Source organism: Rhinopithecus roxellana, chromosome 16, assembly GCF_007565055.1.
Source record: "Rhinopithecus roxellana isolate Shanxi Qingling chromosome 16, ASM756505v1, whole genome shotgun sequence".
Lineage (NCBI taxonomy): Eukaryota > Metazoa > Chordata > Mammalia > Primates > Cercopithecidae > Rhinopithecus > Rhinopithecus roxellana.
The window spans coordinates 99,687,261-99,710,575 of record NC_044564.1 but is presented as its reverse complement, the minus strand read 5'-3'; the positions used below and the strand labels follow the sequence as shown (position 1 = coordinate 99,710,575).

Here is a 23,315-nt window from a genome sequence, read left to right as displayed (position 1 = left end):
TCCTCATCTATGAATATGGAGTTTTCCTTGCGGTGTTACTGAGCACATCAGGATCAAGTGAGGACTCCCAACGATGGTTCAGTAGGTGGCACGACGCCTGCACACTCAACAGCAGCTGCTCCTTCCCTCCCAGCCCCACCATCATCTCAGAGTCATCTCCGACAGGCAGGCAGTCACACTCCCAGGCCTGGTGCTGGGTGCACTTTCTCCTCTCCCTGCACTTTGCTGGCTCAAATAGTGAAGTAAGAAACTGCATCAACATTTAATCATGAAAGCAAAAAGTTTATTCATGTTTGAAACTACATATAACTACCACGAGGAAGACTTTTTCAATCCAGGGTGTAATCCAGTTAGAAAGGAACACGAAACGTTTTTAATACATTAGAATCACCGCCACAAATTATTTTCATGACTCAATCAGTTTCAGAATCGCATACAATACAAAAAGAGAAAGGAGAGGGGGCCCCATTACACAGGGTGAAATATACAGTACTGAATACTGAAATCTGAATGCATCACAATTAGTCGCTGCTTTTTTTTTTTTTTTTTTTTTGCATGGATTAGTAGTAAGATGAAGAACATTCAAAATGTTTCTCAGTATTTACAACAGTTTTACTGATCCTGTGTTGAATTAAGACCCAATGTTTCCACTCTCGGTTTTTTAAAAGTTGCAAATGCAACCCTGATTTTTCTTTTAAAAGATTACAATGTACATTACATTTTATGAAGGGAAACAAAGTTAATTACAAGATGCAAAAAGATAAGAAAGAGACAAACTACAGCGTGAGTATTGTTCAGAGGTAGTAAGTGAGCACTCTAAGCTACAGAACATGTTGAAATTCTATTGGTTTGTATGAGTTCGCATGAGGTAATAAAGCTGTGTTTTGATTGGTGGGATGTATAAATACTCTTTTGCTACACTATATACAACACTCCAGAGAGCAGGGCCTTTTGCGGATGCCCAGAGGACGTAGCAAACCTTGACAAGTCTATGCAGCACCCAGTGCACACCGTAAAACCCCAGACGGATCGATCTCGTTTTCACCTCTATCAGCAGCAAGTATCTTCGTCTCTCAGAACAATCTGGATCCATAATTTTATTACCGAGCAGACTCTGGGCACTGGTGCTTTCAGAGAGAGAAACGATGCTACCAGTCTCTGATCTAATTATAACATAAGAGATCTGAACACAAACGTGACGAGGAAGATTCTTAAACACAACCATCATTAACAGGGATAGCCAAACAGCTCTTTATTCCAACTCCATTAGTGATATGAAAGTAAGACAATCCAAGTCAGTAATGGAAATATGCAAGAAGTTCAATTTAGGTGAGGTGAATTTTTGCATCTGCTTTAACGATTGAGGTTTAGTGTATATTGTACTTTTTACCCTTAAGGCCAAGTAATTGGCAACTGTGAAACCATTAATGTAAAATATTGATAATAAATTATGATAAAATAGCTACAGGACTGTCAACAATGTTAAATCTTGGCCTAATTGGATAAAGTGCTTTTTTTTTTTTTTTTTTTAACATTGTGTGTTTTTAAGTATAAATACAAATGATTATGATTCCTTAAAAAACAGATTTACCAAGTTCTCTAATAAGACAAGGTTTTACAGTAAAGCTGTAGATGGTGGGCTACAAAAACGCTTTCCTTTTCCTCCTATTGCTCTGAATGCACTTATCAAGGCATGTCAGCTCAGGGAAAAGTGTGGCCAGAGATTAGTTAGAGGTATCCGAGTGCACACTTCCTGGGCCTTCTGTAGGAGAAGTCACAGAAGATGGAGTTGTTGCGTCCTGCCAGCCTCCATTAGCCTGAAAGGAGAAATACAGTTCAACGGGTGCACGTCTACATATTAATTCTACTCCCCAATTTAAAACACCCGGATGACAACATGAGAGCAGAGATGCATTAGCAAAATGTATTTTCTAAACCCACTGTGGCAGGAGTTGGCAGCATGTGTTAAAGTGGGATTAAATGCATGTAAAACAAATCCATCCCATCAAGTAAAGACTTGGCAATAAATCAACATGCCGAAGAAGGGCTTCAGCGAGGCCCATGCTGGCACCAAGCTTGGCCTTTGATCTGCTGGTAAAACTACAGTGTCTCAAAAAGAATCTCTTAAGAAGGGAGCAGTGGAGAAGCTCAATGCAATGCCTCAGCAAAAGCCTGGGCTCCGTGAAGTCTAAACTTCACCCCGGCTTAATCATCATTTCCACAGAGAAGCAGTTGCCCACCCTTTTTCCATACACGCCTGATAGCTAGCTACTGTAACCCTTGGAAAGTGAAGGCCAGAATTTCCCTCCAAATAGGATCTTCCAGAATGAAAATGCATGAGCCGCGGAGCAGCACACACTGTTAAAATCTGTATTCCAATTATCTGTGGCCGAGGCTGCTATTTGGGATGTTGCTCCTGCCTTCCACATGCTGCTGGCCCTTCCTGCCTCAGACCCGCAGCAGCAATAACTGTACTCAGAAACAAATTTGCCTTATGTCTTGGCCTATAGTGGCAATTGCTGACATCAATGTCTGATCAGATTTCTGCTGTGGCAGACAGCTTGTCGCTACATATTTTTATGTCAGTCAAGAAGAGGGAGGTGCCAGCCTCGTGAGTTGGGGAACACTGAGTGGAAGTGACGGGGCAGGCCTTTCTGGAGAGGAGGCGAGGGTGAGCTGGCTCCCAGTGCCTACAGCACCAACCACCCTCTGCCTGCACGCTGCCCCCAGACCCGGACCCCCCACACCAATGTCAGGGTGGATCATAAGGTGCCTCCTGCCTCCCTCACATCTACCTGCAATTTCCTCTGCAAGTCCATCCAAAATGTCCTCTTTCAGGCCTGGGCTGCCAGGCTGCTAAGAACTCTGTCTAGAGTCCCTGCCCAGCCCAGATATAGCTCCTAGATGAGCATGTGGCAGCCATTGTTTCTTCTCCCATGATCACAGTTCCTGGAGAACTCCCTGTCTTCTGATTCACTGCAGAGTTCGGCATGCAAAGCACCTTTTCTACCTCCACGACCCATGGAAAGGGAGGGAAAACCCTAACAACCCCACAGAGATGACCGGAGCCTAAGGGAAGAGGATTCTCCAGGCTTGAGGCATACCAAATTCAGGTTAAGAAAAACAAAACGAAACAATATTTAAAAAAAAAAAAAAAAAAGCTATGGTGGTATTGTTTTAAAGCCTCTGTTGTGCCAGGTTGGCTAATGACATGCCCGTGTGTGTTCGGTGGACTCTCAGAAATCCTCTTCTCTATCTAAAAGGTAAGCTGTTTCCCCCGTCAGGTATGAAAATCTACTCAGGAAAAGAAAAACTCTCACACAGATACAAGTCTAAAGATATTCCATCTGAAGTAAACATCATTCCTCTTTTATCCAAATTTATAAACAACAAATGTACAATATTTTTACCCAGCGTGGCAGCTGGAGGAGAGGTTGTCAGCAAGCGTTCTTTTTTTTTCAAAATAAATTAATCCTTACTCTGGTGGTTTGAGATTATGCACTGTATTATACAACAGCGCCTTATCAAGCCTCATCAGTGAAGATGGAATTCATGTCTGTAAAATGCTGCAGGCAATCACAGTTTCATATTTTATCATGTTGATAAGGATATCGCACATTCTCTGAAGCATTTCAAAACACTTAAATGAAAAAGGAGAAATGCAACTAAAAGGCTTTTTATATGGTTTGTTGTGGGTTATTATGAGTTATTTATAAGCCCAAAAAGAAAGATTTGACATTTCAAATGTAAAAGATTTGAGTATTTAATGGTCCTTTTTTCCCTTTACAATTGAACATCCTCAATCACTTTTTAAATCATTAATATTTACTCTCATAGCAAGCCAAGGGCCTAAAAAGGGAGAATTTTGCCCATTTTCTTCCTGAGTCTACTACCGTGAGTTGGGCAGTTAATTTCCTTCCTAAGTCTAGAACCCAAGACTCCATCCACCACACCCCGCAGCACCACCACGATGACCTGCCTCCCTGCCCCTTCCCCCTTTTCCAGAGCTGTGTGTTTTGCCATTTTCCATCCATGTCAGTGGAGGGAAAGGTAAAGTTGTAGTGAAGTAGTTACAAAAGTTAAAATCATTTCCTCCATAATTAAAGTTGTCAAATATGTTTTGCATCCCACATTGACAATACAGCAAGATGCTTTTAATAACAGAATTATTTGTTTAGCTTGGTTTGTTGGTCTGCCTGGGAGTCTCCAAACTTACCACCTTCACCTGAGTTCTGCTTCGGAATTTTTCCTGCTGCCTGATTCTAAGATAAATGACCTGTTTTCTACTGTCTCCCTGGAACACAGCACCGATGGTAGGAAATGGCATCTTAATGGGCTGATGCTTAAGTCCCTGCTGATGACAGGACACCAGCCACTTCTGGGCATCTATGACGACTTCTAAGGGTATCCAGGTGGCATCAAGCATTTAGGTTCTTAAAATAAAAGTGCAGCAAAGATGCTGCCTTCCCTACCTGCCAATAAGATGAGAAGGCAGGTCAAATGGCTATTAATTTCTTTATTAGTCACTGTTTACCTGACACTGTGCTCCTACAGCTGGCTCCCCAGAGTACTCACATTTAAATTATGTGGACTGTACAGTGAATTTCCTCCAAGGCCATCACTGTAGCCTCCCGTCTGATTGATAACATGACGGAGGGTATCCACCTAGGTGAGACAAAACAAAATTCATCATCCCAAATCTATTAAAACGTCATCACTTACAAAAGGAAATAATTTGAATTATGTGTGCCACAAGGGTTTAACATCTTCAATGAAAGACAAATTTATCAATCAAATGTGACTGGCAGAATTTCAACCATTCTTTGCATATTTAAACTCACAAATCTTTGTTTTTCATGCCAGCCAAACAATAACATCTTCATGGCAAGCAATGCAACTTTCCATCTACAGCAACCAAATGGATGTGGCTGTGGGTGAAAACCTACTTAGAATTGTGTATATGGAATTATCTCAACTCTCTCTCTCTCTCTCACTTTCTCTATGTCTCATACACACACACCTAAATGTATAAAAACTATATGAGTAGTTCTGTTCTCAATTAAGAGGACAAGAAAAGAGTAGAAATTATAGAGTTATAATTTAAGAACTCAGATTTTGTACTCTGACTTAAGAAATGAAACAGTAACATGTTCTTAAACCATATACACACTGGAACACTCAATTTTTCTGTTCTATTTTGTGACAAAAGTAAGATGCACCCAACCCCTCTCCATGAGCTCAAGCCAGAGCCGAATGCATTCACAAAGTTTATCAGGTTTGAATCATCAAAAGTCACTGTTCACTTGACTTCTCATTAAATTAAATGGTAGGGCAGATGGGTCCTGTTTGGAAGCACCCAGCACAGGTTCTGCATGGATGTGTAGACCACTTCCATAGGGTCAGAGGAAGGAGTTTTGAGCCCAAACCCTACCCTGCTAGAAAGGCCCCTCTGGGGCATCTCTCCTACCTGTGATTGCACATTGGCTCCGACTTGGGACCCTTGGTAAGAATCCCCATTCAGACTCTGCATGTTCATGAACATGTCCCCAGAATTTGGGAGGTTAAAAGAACCAGAAGAACCTGGAAAGGAAAGAGTTAAGTAGCTGAATAACAGAGAGCTACACACATAATCCTCAAAGACCTAGAGGCAGGGAGAGGAGAAACAGTACAGAAGGGAAAGGCTGTGCACAACATAAAGCATTTCCAGATCTAAGAGGATGGAGAGTAACTCCAGAGAGTTGGGTCCTGTGAGTCACTCTACATCTAGGAGAAGTCCCATCAATGGGGAAGCCCAAACTTAAAAAACAAAACCAAAAATCAAGAGACAAATCAAAATAAATTAAAAAGAAAAAAATAAACCAAAACACCCAGCAGCTGGCCTGGACCCTTCCCCTTGTTTCCACTGATCTGCAGGATTTAGTCATGACACGAGCTTGTCAACAAGGCTGTCACGGTGGACAGCCACCCAGAGAAGAGACTTTCCCAGGAACTCTTTCTTAGCTATGCATATACCTCCCTCTGCTTTCACCTGTTTTTATGTGCCATTAAAAAGAACTGGGGGGTGAGGAGACAAGACAAAACAAACAAAAAATCCCCTATTTTCTGAACTTCTAAAGATATATTTAAGAGACCTTCTCAGAAAAGTCCCTGGAATTGCTACTGAAGTCCATCTGTTTGGACTACCTGCACATCTTTCATTGTTATTCAAGTTCCCCGAAACTTTAAAGTATTTCTAACCCCTCACAAATGTCACATAAAATGCAGCCAAAATGTACGAGACAAGGATCCAAGAATCTTGCATGCGTGTATTAAGCACCATAACCCTCACAGCTAGCCACCTGCTGAGCATGCCATCAGTCCTGCTCAGACAATGTTGCCAAAAGGCAGAGAAAGGACAGAGGCGCTGGGCAGAAAGCACTGCTGCACTTCTCTCCAGCATTCCAGCTTCCTCATGCACAGCAACTGCTGCATTTCCCACTTCTGCTATTTCACTCTCCACAGACCACTACTGACCCTAAAGTGATAACTGGAAAGAGATAGCTAAAATAGTCATGAGTGAGAGCACTCTGCCTAACTGCTGAACTGAAAGCCACTACTAAGTGTAAAAGTTCCATCATCTACTAGTGAGTGGCATTCACTGTGAAGAGTGGGTTTACAGGCTCTGGCCTTCCACTCATTCACCCATCTCAAGAACAAGCCTACATTTGAACATAAATCTTCCTTTTTAAGTCCACTCTGTCCTCAGTATGGCTCTTGTTTCCTGGCCTGTGGGACAGGGCATTGTGGCATAAGGCTGCCTGGGCCAGCTGGGGAGCAAGCCCCCAGTACGCACCGGAATTTGGTGTGGTGGGCGAATTGGTCTGGTTGTTCTGCACAGCTGCTGCTACTGCGTGTGCAGCTGTCACGGCCGTCTTTGCAGCATAGAGGTTGGCTTCTTCCTGAAACTTGCCGATATTCTTCTTGTACCTGATTCGTTTGTTGCCAAACCAATTGGATACCTACAAATTGCAGGGACATGGATGTGAAGGGGAAGAGAAAGAAATAATCAAAATCCAATAATACCTGTCGGACACCAATGCAATACCACACAATTCCTAGCCTGCAACCTCACATCCTATGGATCATGCATTATGGTTTTAGGGGTTATTTTCTCTTTTGGAAAAACTCTCACATTCTTTTGGAATAACACCGCTTTCTTAGAGTTGGCCACACTAATACCAAAATGGCAGGGAGCACTGCTCATAAAAGATATCCAACTGCTATATACCGATTAGTATATAAATAGGCCCCCAAACTCAGGCTGAAAAGCTGAAGGAAATATTTGCTAAGTTAGGTAACTAATAAGAAATACTTGAACATGAACAACTTATTTTTCTTTTTTGGGTCTAGAATAATTTTGGCAGCTGAATAGTAGAATCATGTTTGGTCTGCTGAAAAGAGTAACATCAATTAATAATGGATGAAAAAACCCTTTGTCTTCTGCCTTAGAAAACACTGCATGTCTGCCAAGATGGCTGCTCAAGCTCTGCCAGTTAACATGTGGGAAGATCACAACTTGAAAACTCAAGTAATTCCAATCAGGTCAAATGCAAACACAGAGGAGCAACTCTAATGTCATCAGGTAGAAGGTATTTATTTCTTTTGCAAACTTCTTATCATGTCAGCTGGTGCAAATGGAAGAGATTTCTACAAAGGATCTTGGCAATAGGCAGATTTCATCACATTTCAAGGAGAGCAGAACTCAGCCCCAGGATCATGGCTCAGAGTTACAATGTGTTCAGGCACCTGTAATTGAGCTATATAAAGAAGCTAAAAGCCACATAGCAATTTATAAGAAAGCATACCCACTCACTATATAAAAGGATCTGACCTCTCTTTTATTAAAGTAACAGTTTAAAAATACTTTTCAATAATTTCTTAATAATCTGTCAAAGGGGCATATTGCTGTGATATCAGGCTGGGTGGGATCATTATTCTACCCTGAAGGTATTATTCTTCATTTTTTTTTTTTTTTTTTTTTTTTTTGAGACGGAGTCTCGCTCTGTCGCCCAGGCTGGAGTGCAGTGGCGCAATCTCGGCTCACTGCAAGCTCCGCCTCCCGGGCTCACGCCATTCTCCTGCCTCAGCCTCCCGAGTAGCTGGGACTACAGGTGCCGGCCACCTGGCCCGGCTAATTTTTTGTAATTTTAGTAGAGACGAGGTTTCACTGTGTTAGCCAGGATGGTCTCGACCTCCTGACCTCGTGATCCGCCCGCCTCGGCCTCCCAAAGTGCTGGGATTACAGGCTTGAGCCACCGCGCCTGGCTTTTTTTTTTTTTTTTTTTTTTTTTTTGAGATGGAGTCTCGCTCTGTCGCCCAGGCTGGAGTGCAGTGGCACCATCTCGGCTCACTGCAAGCTCCGCCTCCTGGGTTCATGCCATTCTCCTGCCTCAGTCTCCCAAGTAGCTGGGACTACAGGCACCCACCATCAAGCCCAGCTAATTTTTTGTATTTTTAGTAGAGATGGGGTTTCACTACATTAGCTAGGATGGTCTCAATCTCCTGACCTCGTGATCCACCCGCCTCGGCCTCCCAAAGTGCTGGGATTACAGGAGTGAGCCACCGCGCCCGGCCCCTGAAGGTATTATTCCTCACAGCTATTCATAGGGGCCCTGAAGAGACATAAGGAGTAGCATGTAGTTTGAAGCCTTCCAACCCAATTTACACTGTGGGCACCCCTTTTGACCATCTCTGCCAAGTCTTTAATTGCTTTGGAAATAGAATTCTCATTCTTCAACCTATGGCGCTCATCCTTCTGGAAGGAGCAGAAAGCCCTGGCAACGGAGCCACGTGAGGAAGACAACATTGGCCTTGCTACTGACCATATGCTGTCCATCCTGGGGGTCATGGGGTGCACACATATGCACATACGCACATGCAGGCATACTTGCTGAGGACCCATGCAGCAACCATGAGCACAGGTTCGTCGGACAGAAACAAGCCAAGCCCATTAGGAAGTAAATGTGCTACAGATCAGCACTTCCTAGCTGTTTCTGTTCCACCATCTTTTTTTCCCCCTAGAAGACTGTATGTATCCCTTCTTTTCTTCATATCAAATAGAGTGGCTCTAATAACTATCATTTGGTGAATGACCATTATGCAGAGCACCTTGCATACATTTTCTCATTTTAATGTGAACAATTTCAAGGGCTAGGTGGTAGAGGGGAGTAGTTATACTGGCATGACACCAGTCCCAAATCCAATGGCCTTGTCTCTCTGACTAGTTTGACCTCTCAGCAGTGTCTGATACTTGTAATTACCACCCCTCTTGCCTAGAGCAGGCTCTTACATGGTGTATGTGACATTATTCTCCTTCTCCTCCAACATCTGCTCTTCCCTGATACGAGAGAGAGAGAGAGAGAGAGAGAGAGAGAGAGAGAGAGAGAGAGAGAGAGAAGTTTTCTCTAGGACTCAGCTCTTGACCCTCTTCTCTCTTGCACCTAGAGCAACCTTATCCATATTCAAAATTTCAGTTATCCTCTCTGTGTGGATGACTCCCAGATTTCCATCTCTTATCCATATCATCTATGAAGATAGTGAGTTCTCATTTTTAAAGAGATTTCCATATAAATTGTTCTGCCACAACCTCCAACTCAATAGGTCTAAGAGGAAATCAGGTGTCCTCTAAGCGTGTGCCACCTCCTCCATATTTTCTTTGTGGTCCTGATCTCTCCATCTCCAGAGATGTGGTACTCACTACCTCATAAAATCCCTGCCTCCATTGGTGGATAGTCCTAATGCGTATATAGTTCTCTTTATTCTGAACTACAATCTGGTTCCCTTTCCTTTCCACGTATTGGTCCTACTTCCAACATCTAGACTGTCACAACATTAGGCCTTCAAGCTCAGCCCCAAGGGACCTCTTCATCCTATTATTAGCCTTCTTGGCTCTCCCTTCCTGAGCCCCATAGGCTCACAGCAGGTGTGCATTATAACTGCATAGGATGTGGCAATAGGAGGAAGTTAGCAGAGTATATAAGCGAGGAAGCCATGAGGGCCTGAGCCAGGCAGAGCAGTAGGAGTGGAGAGGGTACATATTATGGAGGAGGAACAGACAGAATCTGGCCACTGACTAGCTCTGGAGGTCAGTGGAGAGGGACAAGTCAGAGACGATGCAGGCGTGGCACCCAGGCCTTGAGCAGGATGTAGACAGATACTCGGGAGGAATTTCTGCACCAGGACAAATCAGCCTCAGTGATCATTAGAATCTATACCAGAATTATGTGATTCTAAAAGTTCTAAATCAAGATTGGAAAAGGACTATAAAGGTATGGGTTCTGTTTATGCTTGTTAAAGCATGTTCTCTTTGACCTTACCTCATGTTTCGCAATGCATGCTCTCAGCTCAGGAGACAGACCTAGAGCTGGCTTGCAAAACGCTCTTTTAATACATAATTATCACTCTAGCTTTTCTGACTAAGACTGTCAGGCCTCAGAAAGAGTTAAATATTGAACATATCTATAGTGCAAAGGAGGATAGTCTTGGTTGAGAGGGAATCTGGCATTTCTTAAGCATAATTAATGAAAATTCCCCAACTCTGAATTTAGCAACAAAGGCCCATCTTAGATATCTCTTCTTCCAAACAATTCTCTGTTGGATTCAGTACTTTGTAGTTAATATTACCTTGACAATCAGAGAAGCTATAATACATTAATGAAACCTAGCCTGGAAAATCAGATTACAGCTTTATTAACAGTTTCATAATTGAGGAATCTCTGTACCATCGAAGGTCTCATCTCTAGATATGTAAGAATCCTCTGTTTATGCATACCTCTGGACCAATCAAACAACAGTCGTCACTAATAAAGGTTTATTTAATTCTCACAGTAAAATTTTAATATCACCAGCAGCCTGGGGAAGCTTTAGCAAGTGGATTTGCTTGACATCAGATCGTTTTTATTCTGCTAGTCCCAATACTTCTTAATCTTTAATATCAAGGCAATTAAAATTAATGGCCACTCATCCGAAGCTACTGTGGGCACTGTTTCCTTGACATCAATTGTTTGATGGGATTACCTAGAGGTGAAACTAACAAGCAAGGTTTAATTGGAAGCAATGAAAGAAGCAGTGATCATACGTTATGTTTAACCTGCATAACCACATCTAAATGAATATCTAAAAATGTTAAACTATTTCTCAAATTAAAATATGCACGTCACATTCTGATATTACAGATTTGGGTATTGCAGCAATCAGCTATTAAGACCACACTGCTGCAACTGAGATGGGGTAATTAATGTATCAATCGACACCTAAATTCAGGATTTTTTTTCACCTTTTAAAAACAGATGGATATAATTAGTTGCAAAAGAAGCCCTAAGCTCACCCGGTAGGAAGCCTCCAAGGCTGCAGGTCATGTGGCCCCTCCTGCACAGTGCTCACAGTGGGGCTAGGCTGTATGCATGGCGCATGAAGGCGAGCAGAGCTTGCTCCATCTCTGAACTGGAATGGTCTGTACAGTGGTCCCAGAATAGAAACGCAGGCAGGAAATTGGTGAAGGGAAAGCGACTACACTGTCTTGTGCCTCTCTGTTGAGCCGCATATCAAGGATTCATGACTCTGGATTGTGCCCAAGGCAAAGGGCCATGGAAGAATTTTAAGATCAATTAAAAATGAGAATAAAAGCACAAGTACTCTCCCTCTTCTACTGATGTTCATTGTTATCAGCCCCCAGACTGAGCCTCTGGTAATTAGGGGAACGAGTAGTGCACATTATGCAGGCCGCTGATTTTCTGGAACTTTTCTGCAAGGCCAAGGAGCAGCCAAAAAGGGCTCTGGTCTCTCCCATATACGACAACCATGTAGTTCCCCTACGCAATTCAGCTATAGATTGCCAATTGCTTTTAAAAGTAAAAATGCTTTCCACATAATATAATAACTAGATTCACCTTTTATATAGCTTTTTTACCTTCTTCAAAAAGTTTTTACTCATTATCTCACTTAGAACCTCTGATTTGGAGGGAGTTGAGTCAGATGTGGGAGGTATCACATAACGGTTACGTGCTTTGGACTCAGAATCCAGTTTCAAATTCACACTCTGCTATTTACTAAGCTGAGTGGACAGATTGTTTTAGTTATTTTAGTGTTTCCTTTCCTATAAAATGAGAATAACAACATAAATCGTAGTATCTTCCTCACAGAATTGTTGGGTGCGTTAATGGCTTTGGCACATACTATTTACCTGGTAACTATTAGCTATTACTATCACTCATGTTTTATCAAGGAAGAAACAAGAGATCCAGCACACAGACAAGTTGCCCAAAGTGGGATGCAAAGTGGGATGGATCTAGAATTCAGCCCCAGGACTCCCCATCAGCTTTTTCTTTTCTAAATAACCAACTGCGAAATGCTTACCAAGCATCTGCTATGGTCAATATTGTACCAGGTGCTGTGGGGAGATGAAAAAATAAGCACATGGCCCCTCCTGCCTGGACTTTACAATCTGGTTATAAAAGCAATGTTGTCCACTCAAAATAATTAGCAAAACTTGCAGGGTAGTGATGATCTCATGTCGAACCATATAGTGCAGACTCTAAAAGCAACAGGGATTTGGAGGAAGAGACATCCCAGCAGGTCTGAGAAATCAGAGGAGGCTTGTGAGGCAAGGTCAAACCTGAACAGGACCTCCATTTCAATCCAGTTCAATTCCAGAGTACTTTTATTGAAACTCCACAATTCAGAAGCAGAAAACTCCAATAGCTCGTGTGGCCACAAACAAGCCAAAAATGCAAGCCTGCCTCCCTCTCCCTGGACCACTCCGAGATCCCAGAAACTTTGTTCTCTTATGTAACTTAACTTCCTTTTCCCTTCTTAAGCTCTAAACCCCATTTTTATAGTGACAGAGGGAAGAGAAACTCATTCTACAGAAAAAGGAGAGGAAAAATCAAGAAGTGTTTCTACAAGAGGTAGCATCTGAGAGAACTTTTCTGTTGGGGAAGGAGCGGGCAGTGAGATGGGGAAGGCATTGGTACCTGGGGAGGAGCAGGAGCAAAGCACCTGAAGGGCTGGCAGGTTCTGGCTGAGGAAAAGGAAGGGGGAGAAGCTCTGGGCAAGGGAAAGCCTGAAGAGGGGCTCGCAGGTTCTTCCCAGGTGTTACTGCTGAGTGCAGGGGACAGAGCTGAAACGGAGCCTGAGATCTGTAGCAGTGGAGTTCAGAAAGGGCTCCAGTGAGGCTGACCTCCCATCCATGTGCCTGTCCAGGGTCAGTGGTATGCACATTTTTGCTGTGCAAAATTCCCCCTAAATTAATTTTGAAAAATCATGGACCTTCTCACACATTTTTCCTTCCTTGCGCATTTTCTAAGTTGGCATCTACAATTTTTCATAAGTCTACATAGTTGTAAACAGTGTTATTCCAGTACATCATAAATGTTGACATCTTAAAATAAAACTGTAACACTATTCTTTAAAATGTATCCAACCAAATACAAATAGCACAGCAATTTGATACCCATTATCCATTTAAAAAATACATAGGCCAGGCGTGGTGGCTCACCCCTGTAATCCCAGCACTTTGGGAGGCCAAGGCGGGCAGATCACGGGGTCAGGAGATCGAGACCATCCTGGCCAATATGATGAAACCCTGTCTCTACTAAAAAACAAAAAATTAGCCAGGCATGGTGGTGCACGCCTGTAGTCCCAGCTACTCAGGAGGCTGGGGCAGGGGAATCGCTTGAACCCAGGAGGCAGAGACTGCAGCGAGCCATGATCGCACCACTACACTCCAGCCTGTCAACAGATGGAGACTGTGTCTCAAAACAAAAAAACAAAACAAACTTGCTCTTCAAGTTTAAAATTTTATGTTCTTTTTGTTCTTGAAAGTTTATTTCTAGTTCATCTCTCCCATATTATCCTAATGCAATATACTTTTATGCTCTACAAAAGGAATATATGGAAATTGAAATTTTGAAATTGTTTTTATTTCCTGTAATTATAAGGCTCTACATGTTTAATATTTCCTTCTGGACTAAACTATCATTATAGTTAGTCTAAAACTAACCAAAGCAATACAAAGACTTATTTTGATAAATAAAAATATACTTATTTTGACCATCAAATGCAGGTCTCATTGTGCACGCATTTCGTACTTGGGAGTGGGGTGACAGTACAGTGCCAATTAAAGGAGGTTTGGTTACCACCAGTATTTCATAACGTCTCTTGTTGGGCATCCAGGAGGGTCTCATACTTCAGGGCAATGAACCAGGTGGAAGTATCCCTTTCTTTCATAAAGTAAGAAAAGGGCAGGTAGGAAAGGGCAGGAAGGGAAAAGAAAACCAACCCAATGCTTCCATCAGAGCCACTTTCTGGGGCAGGTGGATTTTAGGAAGGAGTACACATACCTGAGTCCTCTTTGGAAAACCTTCAGCTACTCTGTGGAGTATGCGTCCCACCCCCAAGTTTGCAGAGTGCTGCCTTAAGTGATCAGGCTAACTCTGGTTACATTTTAACTTCTCTATGTGAGCACAGCATGGGAACCCCTCATACTGGGTGTGCCTAAAGACTTTTTCTGGGCTCAAAACAGGGCTCATTCGGGTAACCACTTCCATGTCACAATGACCTTTTGTAGCTACACAGACAACAAATCTGTCAACTATAGGATCTTTTAAGTTCAGATTAAAGAAATAAACTTAAGGAGGGTAGATACAGTTTACTTTTTATTTAGCATAACCTTTCTGGAGTGTAAGCCAGCAAATATTAACACACCCTTTGCCCAGATTACTAAAACTTATCTTGAGAAAATACTTACAGATAAATGTACAAAGATATCCACTACAGCCCTGCCTTTTTTTTTTTTTTTTTTTTTTGAGGCAGGGTCTCACTCTGTTGCCCAGGCTGAAGTGCAGTGGCATAATCATGGTTCACTGCAGCCTCAACCTCCCAGGCTCAAGAGATCCTCCCATCTCAGCCTCCTGAGTAGCTGTGACTACAGGTGCCCATCATTACGGCCCGCCAATTTTTATATATTTTGTAGAAACAGGGTTTTGCTATATTGCCCAGGGTAGTCTTGAACTCCTGAGCTCAAGTGATCCACCTACCTCCCAAAGTGCTGGCCCCTCAGTCCTACTGCCCCACCATGCCTGGCCCCTTAGTCCTACTTATTAATAGAAAGAGAGAGAGAGAGAAAGAAAGAGAGAGAGAGAGAGATTAAATTTATAGCACGTTTGTATAACGGAATATGATCATTTATTAAAAGATCATGTTGAAGGGAAATATTTATTGATAAATCAAGGGGAAAATATTCATTATATACTATAAAAAAGGAAGAAAGGGCATTTTTTTCTTTTTATACACCATGAGCCTTTGTTTTATTATTTTGGTAAAAATAATCAAACACTGACATACATAAATGTAGGTACATACACAAGCACAGGAAAAAAGTACTAACGTGACTATCATGAACAGTGGGGTTTAGAAGTAATTTCTGGTTTTGTGTTTCTCGTGTTTTCAGGTATCATCCAAATTGTTTTCAGATCAGCAAGTATTAGGATTTTTTAAATTCAAAAAATATACTTTTTAATGAATAAATTAAAAAAACAAAAACAAAAACAGAAAAAGCACTGGAAAGTCACTTAACAATCTTTATGAGTTTAAGTGCCAGGTCTTGTGCTGGGACCCAGAGCTATATGAGTGACCAATCCCATTCCTGTACTCTACCTGAAGGGCATGGTTGACAGGTTTGAGAATGCTTAAAATAATTAAAATCAAACACTTTGTAAATCTCAAGCCACTGAAATTTCCCAAGCGGCTTTGCATTTAAGAAAAATTCCATGTTCAAAATAAAAAGCTAAACCATCTATAATGTCTCCACAGTCACTGAAAGCCAATTTATTAATTAGCTTTAATTGTATCTTACGTTTCAAATTCTGTCACTACATTTATTGAACATGTTAATAACAGCATTAAATAAAAGAGAAAAATTATTACTTAAAGGCAGCCTTTAAGAGGCAGAAGTGCAGAACTTCGTAGTTCATCCTTGACATTGCTTCCGTGAATAAACTGCGTCAGGGAGAGGATCTGCACTTGTTTGGAAAGAAGCAGCTGACACTAAAACATCATTATTGAAATTAACAAACTGAAAATTTATGAAGCACAAATCTTAGAAAAATTTGCCATTGTGTTTCCCCATGTTTACTTGTGATGCATACTTTATGTACTGTGCCTAATTAAATGTAACAGATTATGAAATGTTGAAATGCTAAGTCATGTATAATGGAACATGGCAGCATATTTACATGGTAAACAATTTTACCTCTAACAAAGAGTTTCTCCCTAATCAATGTTTTCATCCCCATTATGTGATTCAACTTGAAGTGAGGGATGGAAGCCAGATACTGTTCAATTTTTAAAGTTAATGGTGTTAATAAATTCTAAATTTCACACCAGTCCTCTCCCTCCAGAAGGTACCGGTTTGATACAGTTTCTATAAGGACAGAAAGGCTGGGCACTCTGGATACACACACTGTGTGCATTCCTCTAAGAACTCTGAGGACAGCTGGATAAACGGGTTTGAGAGCCAAACGGACCTGTGTGTAAATCTCAGCTCTGCAATTTCCTGCCTATGTTACCTTAGACAAGTCGTGCCATCTAAGGTTCTCCTTTCCTGGTCTACAAGGTGAGATAATGATACCTCCTCTTCATGGGGCTGTTGTGAACATTAAATGAGATGGCATGTTGAATACATAGGACTGTGCCAAGGATGTACCAGGCACTCAGTAAATGTTAGTTTTCCCTTTTCTTAAAACAAATCAGCAATAACAAAACCCTCTGAAGGCCAACGGCATACACGCCATGCTTATTTCCGGCAGTGCCTAAGGTCAGGACCCCTTTTCCCAGGAGCTTTAAGTTCTGGGCAAGCTGGCCCTGCTCCCAGTGCTGGTGAGACACTGGTAAGAGGGAACAGGCAGCAGCAAGAAGCGAAAAGGAGGTGAACTCCTATATACCTGAACAGAATAAAATTCCTACCACAGAAGACCAAGAGCTCTCATCCGCCACACTCCTGCTGGGCTATTGCTCTGCACAAGTACCTGACAGCACTACCTGTATCCCTTCTCATCCCTGCCCCAACTCAGCAGGACAATGCACTGGACCTGGAATTTGCAGGAAACCTGAATTCCAATGTCACTTGTGCCTGTTTTCAAACAGTGGTCATTTGCAAAGCGCTCATTATGAGCCAGTTCTGTATTAGGAATTTTGCATGTATTATCTCATTTAACTGTTACAAAGACCCAATTTTACTGAAGCAAAAACTGAGGTCAGAAAGTTTATGTAACTCGCCTAAGGTTACAAAGCCCGTTTCATTATGTCTTGCCTGATAAAACTTGTTTTCTCTTAATACTTAATACAAGTTTTAAAAATTATTCTTTACTCAATTTCATTTCTTTTTCACTGTATTAAATGGTGAGGTCTACAAACTTATATTCTACCTTTTCAGTGCAAAATATTTCAGCTCCTTCATGGTTCAAATGTGGGCTAGCCCAAGAATCCACACGTTTTTTTTTCTCTTCTAAGAAAGTAAGTTGCAAATGTGGCCAGGTGCGGTGGCTCACGCCTGTAATCCCAACACATTGGGAAGCCAAAGTGGGTGGATCACCTGAGGTTAGGGGTTTGAGACCAGCCTGGCCAACATGGTGAAACTCCATCTCTACTAAAAATACAAAAATTAGCCAGGCATGGTGGTGCACGCCTCTAGTCCCAGCTACTCAGGAGGCTGAGGCAGGAGAACTGTGGGAGAACCCGGGAGGTGGAGGTTGCAGTAAGCCGAAATCAAGCCATTGCACACCAGCCTGGGCAACACAGCGAGACTGTCTCAAAAAAAAAAAAAAAAAAAAAAAAAAAAGAGAGAAAAGAAAAGAAGTTGCAAATTTATCACAACTGACTTGAAAACCAACTTTTGGAAAATATCCCACTTTTAATGGGAGAACCGAACAAATAGAAATTCAGTTTCCATAGCATTTGAAATAATTTAAAACAGATTCCCTTGTCAAGTACATTATTTTTTAAATTTGAAGCTGTGAAAAATTTTATTGCCATAATGTGCTGACACTCTCACAGTTCAGCTTTGCCCTTTCTCCTCTGCATGATAGACTGATAACTGCTCGTGACATTCACAAACAGGCTCATCTGCAAAAGTGTATAAAACATCAGCCTTGCGGCCACAGTACATAGAAAATGGATGACACTGTTCAACTCCCTAAAACATGTGCTGAGGGGTGCCTCTAAATTACCACAGACAACATTTACAGTTAAGAGGGTTTTTTTCTTTAAAATTATTTTTCTCATTAGAAAAAAAAATGTGGTAGGTATACAACTTAGTAGTTTTCCTTCCTAGGCTCTATGGAAAGCCTCTTTGACAGATTTTGAAACACTGACATCACAACTGTGGAACTGCCTCCCATCAGCTACACTGAAAGGTGGAGCCATCTCCCAGGCAACACAGCAGCATCCCAGAATGAATGCACAGAGCACTCCAAATAACGATGGGCCAGACTTTTTGTTCTGACAAGTTTCAGGTAAATCTTATCTCTGTAAATAAAAACATCAACATGCATTCAGTGTCCTATGAAAAGAAATCCTATAGTCACACCTCTTGTTTAAGGGAAACGCTTTTTTATTCAAACACCATTCCTTACCACATACCCACTGCAGTTTTCTTTTCTTTTCAAAAATCCAGAAAAATTTCATTTAATTGTTAAAGCGGGTATACCTATCCTCAAAAAGCATAGTAAGCTTTCAACATATATAATTAATTCTCATCAAAAATGAATCTCATGCATTTTTGGAGTAAAGAATACAAAATATATATATATGGTAGGTCCATCAGAGACTAAGAACAGACCACACCCTCATGCCCTGCCCTGGATCTCACCTTCAGGGAGCCTGTGAATACTTAGCACGCTAGTTTGCCGGATGTCAGAACCTTTGTTCCCTCTTTCTTTTGGATCCTTTATAAGACTCTGTATGCCCAGCAAGAAAATGTAGGTTGAATGGATGACAACTGGCATTTAATGAACATTCATGAGACGCCAGGCCAGGCCCTGTACTAGACACTCTTCATACATGATTTCATCAACCCCTGAATCCCCTGAGCAAATTATCATTATTCTCATTTTATAGATAAAAAATGACTCATTAAATAATTTGCTCAAGGTCACATTGTTACTAAATAGTGCTGGAGCAGAATCTGAGTGACTTCTCCGCCTTCCTACACAGAACGTACGGTCGTCTGAAGTTAAAGTACCAGTTTATCAAAATACATGATATGAAAGGACAGCACTGGATGGGTGCGGTGGCTCATGCCTATAATTCCAGCACTTTGAGAGGCCGAGGCAGGAAGATGGTTTGAGCTTAGGAGTTTGAGACCAGCCTGGGCAATATGGTGAAACTCCATCTCTACAAAAAATATAAAAATTAGCCAGGCATGGTGGCTCATGCCTGTAGTCCTAGCTACTTGGGAGGCTGAGTTGGGAGGATCACTTGAGCCCAGGAGGCGGACGTTGAATTGAATTTTCAGTCTTTTGCTATTATAAAGACTGGAGCAAGAAACACTGTACATAGATAATGTGTTTGCAGATTAAATTAGAAATGGACCTATATATATATACACACACACACACGGATATACATGCACATATATACAGATATGTACAGTATATACATACATACACACACCACATACACATTCCTGTATATATATTATATATTTAAAGCTATAAATTTCTTTCTAAACATGGCTTTAGCTGTACCCCATGAGTTTTGGTATGTTATCTTTTCACTGTCATTCAGTTATTTTCTAATTTCCATTGTGATTTCTTCATTAACCCAGGGGTTATACTGCTTAATTTCTAAACATACGGAATTTTATTTGGTTATCTGTTATTTTCTAGTTATCTGTGTGTGATTTCTAGTTTAATTCCACTGTAGTCAGAAAACATACTCTGTTTTAAACTGTTTAAAATTTATTGAGAGGTACTTTGTCCCAGAATATAGTCAACTTTCAAAATGTTCTATAAGTGCTTAAAATTAGAATGTATAGGCTGGGCGCAGTGGCTCAAGCCTGTAATCCCAGCACTTTGGGAGGCCGAGACGGGCGGATCACGAGGTCAGGAGATCGAGACCATCCTGGCTAACCCGGTGAAACCCCGTCTCTACTAAAAAAATACAAAAAACTAGCCGGGCAAGGTGGCGGGCGCCTGTAGTCCCAGCTACTTGGGAGGCTGAGGCAGGAGAATGGCGTAAACCCGGGAGGCGGAGCTTGCAGTAAGCTGAGATCTGGCCACTGCACTCCAGCCTGGGCGACAGAGCGAGACTCCGTCTCAAAAAAAAAAAAAAAAAAAAAATTAGAATGTGTATTCTGCAGTTGTTGGATGTAGTGTTTCTATATATGTCCATTAGGTCAAGTCTGCTAATTGTTAAAACCTTCTATATCTGTGCTACTCCAAAGTGTAGTTCCAGAACCATCAGCATCAGCATAATCTGGGAGCTGTAAATTATCAGCCCCACTGCATACACTTTGAATCAGAACCTCTGGGAATGGGGCCCAGAAATCTATATTCTAACACCTCTTCAGATCATTCTTATTTATGTATGTTACAGTTTAAGAAGCACTGTTCAATGTCCTTACTGACTTATATGTTATGTGTCTGCTTGTTCAGTTACAGAAAAGTGTGAAAATCTCCTATAGTGATTTTGAATTTGTCTATTTTTCTTTAAAATTGTATAAGTTTTGCTTTATGTTTTTTGAGCTTCCTTGAAGTGCTCTTTATCTGATATTATTAAATCAACACAAACTTTCTTTTGGCTATTGTTCACATTTACATTTTTTCATACTGTTATACTTTCTATGTCCTTATATTTTAAATACGTCTTTTAGAGAACACATAATTAAGTTTCATTTTTAAATCCTGACTCTATTACTTAGAGTATTAAATTCATTTACTTTAATGTGATTACTGACATATTTAGGTATAAGCCTATCGTCTTACTACTTCCTGTTTACTTCCTATTTGTCCCACTTACTATGCATTTTTTCCTTTTTCCTTGCCATATTTTAGACCGCTTATTTTAAAAAAAGTATTCTATGTCTCTGTCTCTCTTTATTAATTTGAAAGCTATATAATCTTTTACTTTTTTTTATGACTACCCTGGAGATTTACACTTTCTCAACTATTCAAGTCCAACATTAATTGGTACTTTTTCACTAATCGGTATTTTTGCCATCTTTCCCAGAAAACGTAAGAGTCTTGGAACAGTTACTCTCCTTTCATAACTTACAAGGCATTATTGTTGTGTATTTTAATTCTATACATACTGGAAGCAAAATAAGACATTATCTTTACTTTAAACAGTACTACTCACTTAGATATACATATTTATCCTTTTCTTTGCTTTTCTACTCCTTCCTGTATCTCCTACCCTGTATCTGTAATCTTTGTATTTCTGTCTGCAGAACACATTTTTTGTATTTCCTTTAGAGAGAAAATGAGAAAAATTATTTCAATTTTTGACTGACAATGTCTTTATTTCACCTCCACTATCAAAGGACATTTTGGCAGGTACAGAATTCTAGGCTGACATTTAATCTGACTCATCTCTTTAAAGGTATCACTCTACTGTATTATGTCTTTATTGTTTCAGTTAAGAAATCAGTGGTCATTCAATTGTTGTTTTATTAAAGGCAAACTTACTTTTCCCACTGGCTACTTTTGTTTCAACCATGTTTAGTGTGGATTCCTATTTATTTATTCTGTTTGGGGACTGGTGGTGTTCACAAGTCTAGGTCTTAGAATTTGCTATGGGTTTTGGAAAGTGTTCAGTCATTACATTGAAAATATTGCTTCTGACCCATTCTCACATTTGCTTCTGGGGCTCAATCACATGTATATTAGACTTTCTTACTGTATGCTCTATATCTCCTATTCTCTGTCTCCCAATTTTTCTATCCTATTGTCTCTGTATTCTTCAATATCATTATTTTCTTGTGACTCATCTTCCAGTCCACTAATTTTCCTTTCAGTAATGTCTAATCTGCTTTTAACCCAATCCACTGGGTTCCTAATTTTGATTCTAACATTTTTATTTGACCCTTTTTTTTATGGTTTCCAATTCGCTGACAGAATTGTCCAGTTTGTCTTTCCTCCATTATAGATATTAAGCGTAGTTATTTTATAGTCCATGTCAGAGTCCTTTATTTCCTATACTGTTTTGACTCTGTTTCTATTGTCTGTTGTTTCTGCTGGTTTCTGTACCAGAAACATTGTCATGTTGTCTTGTATAGCTGTTTTGTTCTGATTGTGTTCCCAGTTTTTTTGTTTGTTTGTTTTGCTTTGTTTACAGAAACAACTTGAAGCCTAGGATGCTGCTATCTTTCTCCACAAAAAAAATTTTGTATTTGATTTGTCCAAGCACCTATGAATAGCAGCAATCCAATGTCAAGAAATGAGGTATTCTAAGGTAGAATAGCAGATCTTCCATTAGGGTCTATTTCTGATGTGCTCGCTGCTAAGATATAGCCCTAGCAGTTTAAGTCCTAACCCAAAGCAAAGGGAAAAAGGCAGCATCCTTTAGCAGGTCCTAGACACCAATTCACATCTTTTCACCCCTGAAAAGTTGTCTAAAGCCCTGCTTAAATTCTCAGCCTTTTAGCTACTACCTTAGAATTGGCAATGGAATCAGGGAAACGTCGTTTCCCCCAGCCTTATTTTCTTATTATCTGCAGGTTCCCTGGGCAACTTCATCCATTCCCAGGGCCTTGACTAGGAAATTAAGTGAATGACCTCCAAGCTGTATCTTTAACCTTGACCTTTCTTCTAAGTTATATTTCCAAACTCAACATTTCCCAACAGATGCTGAAGGCAATGCGAACCTAGCATAACTGCTGCCAAGATTTAATGTCCCCTCCATCAAACTAGCTTTTCCTTATGTGTTTCCTATATCAGTTAATAATATCACCATCTTCAATAAATGTTTATGTGCTGGACACACTGTGCTAGGCATTAAGAATATAAGGGTGAATAAGATAGTAGTTCTGGCCAAAATTGAGTTTACCATCTATCAGGGGAACAGTATTTAACAAATCATTATTTAGTCACAGTCATGGGGAAAAGAAGTTATGAGAATATACAATGGAGGACAGGAACTGGAAGTATCAAGGAAAGCCTTCTTGAAGAAATGACATTTGAAGTGAGCTTTGAAGGAGTAGAAATTAATAAGATGTCTGTATGTGTTTGGCAGGGGGCAGGGATAGACAATTCCAAGCAGGAGAAACTGCATAACAATAA

The 23,315-nt window shown here is 40.8% G+C and overlaps 1 protein-coding gene across 2 annotated transcripts in view; it reads right to left on the bottom strand.

The window, feature by feature from the left end:
• Positions 1-261: 261 nt before the first annotated feature.
• PBX3 (PBX homeobox 3) overlaps positions 262-23,315 on the bottom strand; it is a 234,441-nt gene continuing 211,387 nt past the window's right edge. The window contains exons 6-9 of one of the 2 annotated variants that reach the window (XM_010365873.2): positions 6,833-6,998; positions 5,468-5,580; positions 4,576-4,665; positions 262-1,817 (exon numbers count right to left, since the gene is read on the bottom strand). In XM_010365873.2, the coding sequence (XP_010364175.1) occupies positions 1,725-1,817; positions 4,576-4,665; positions 5,468-5,580; positions 6,833-6,998 (462 nt within the window). In that variant the 3' untranslated portion in view covers positions 262-1,724. The remainder of the gene's footprint in view (positions 1,818-4,575; positions 4,666-5,467; positions 5,581-6,832; positions 6,999-23,315) is intronic. The other variant, XM_010365874.2, reaches the window with a different exon arrangement.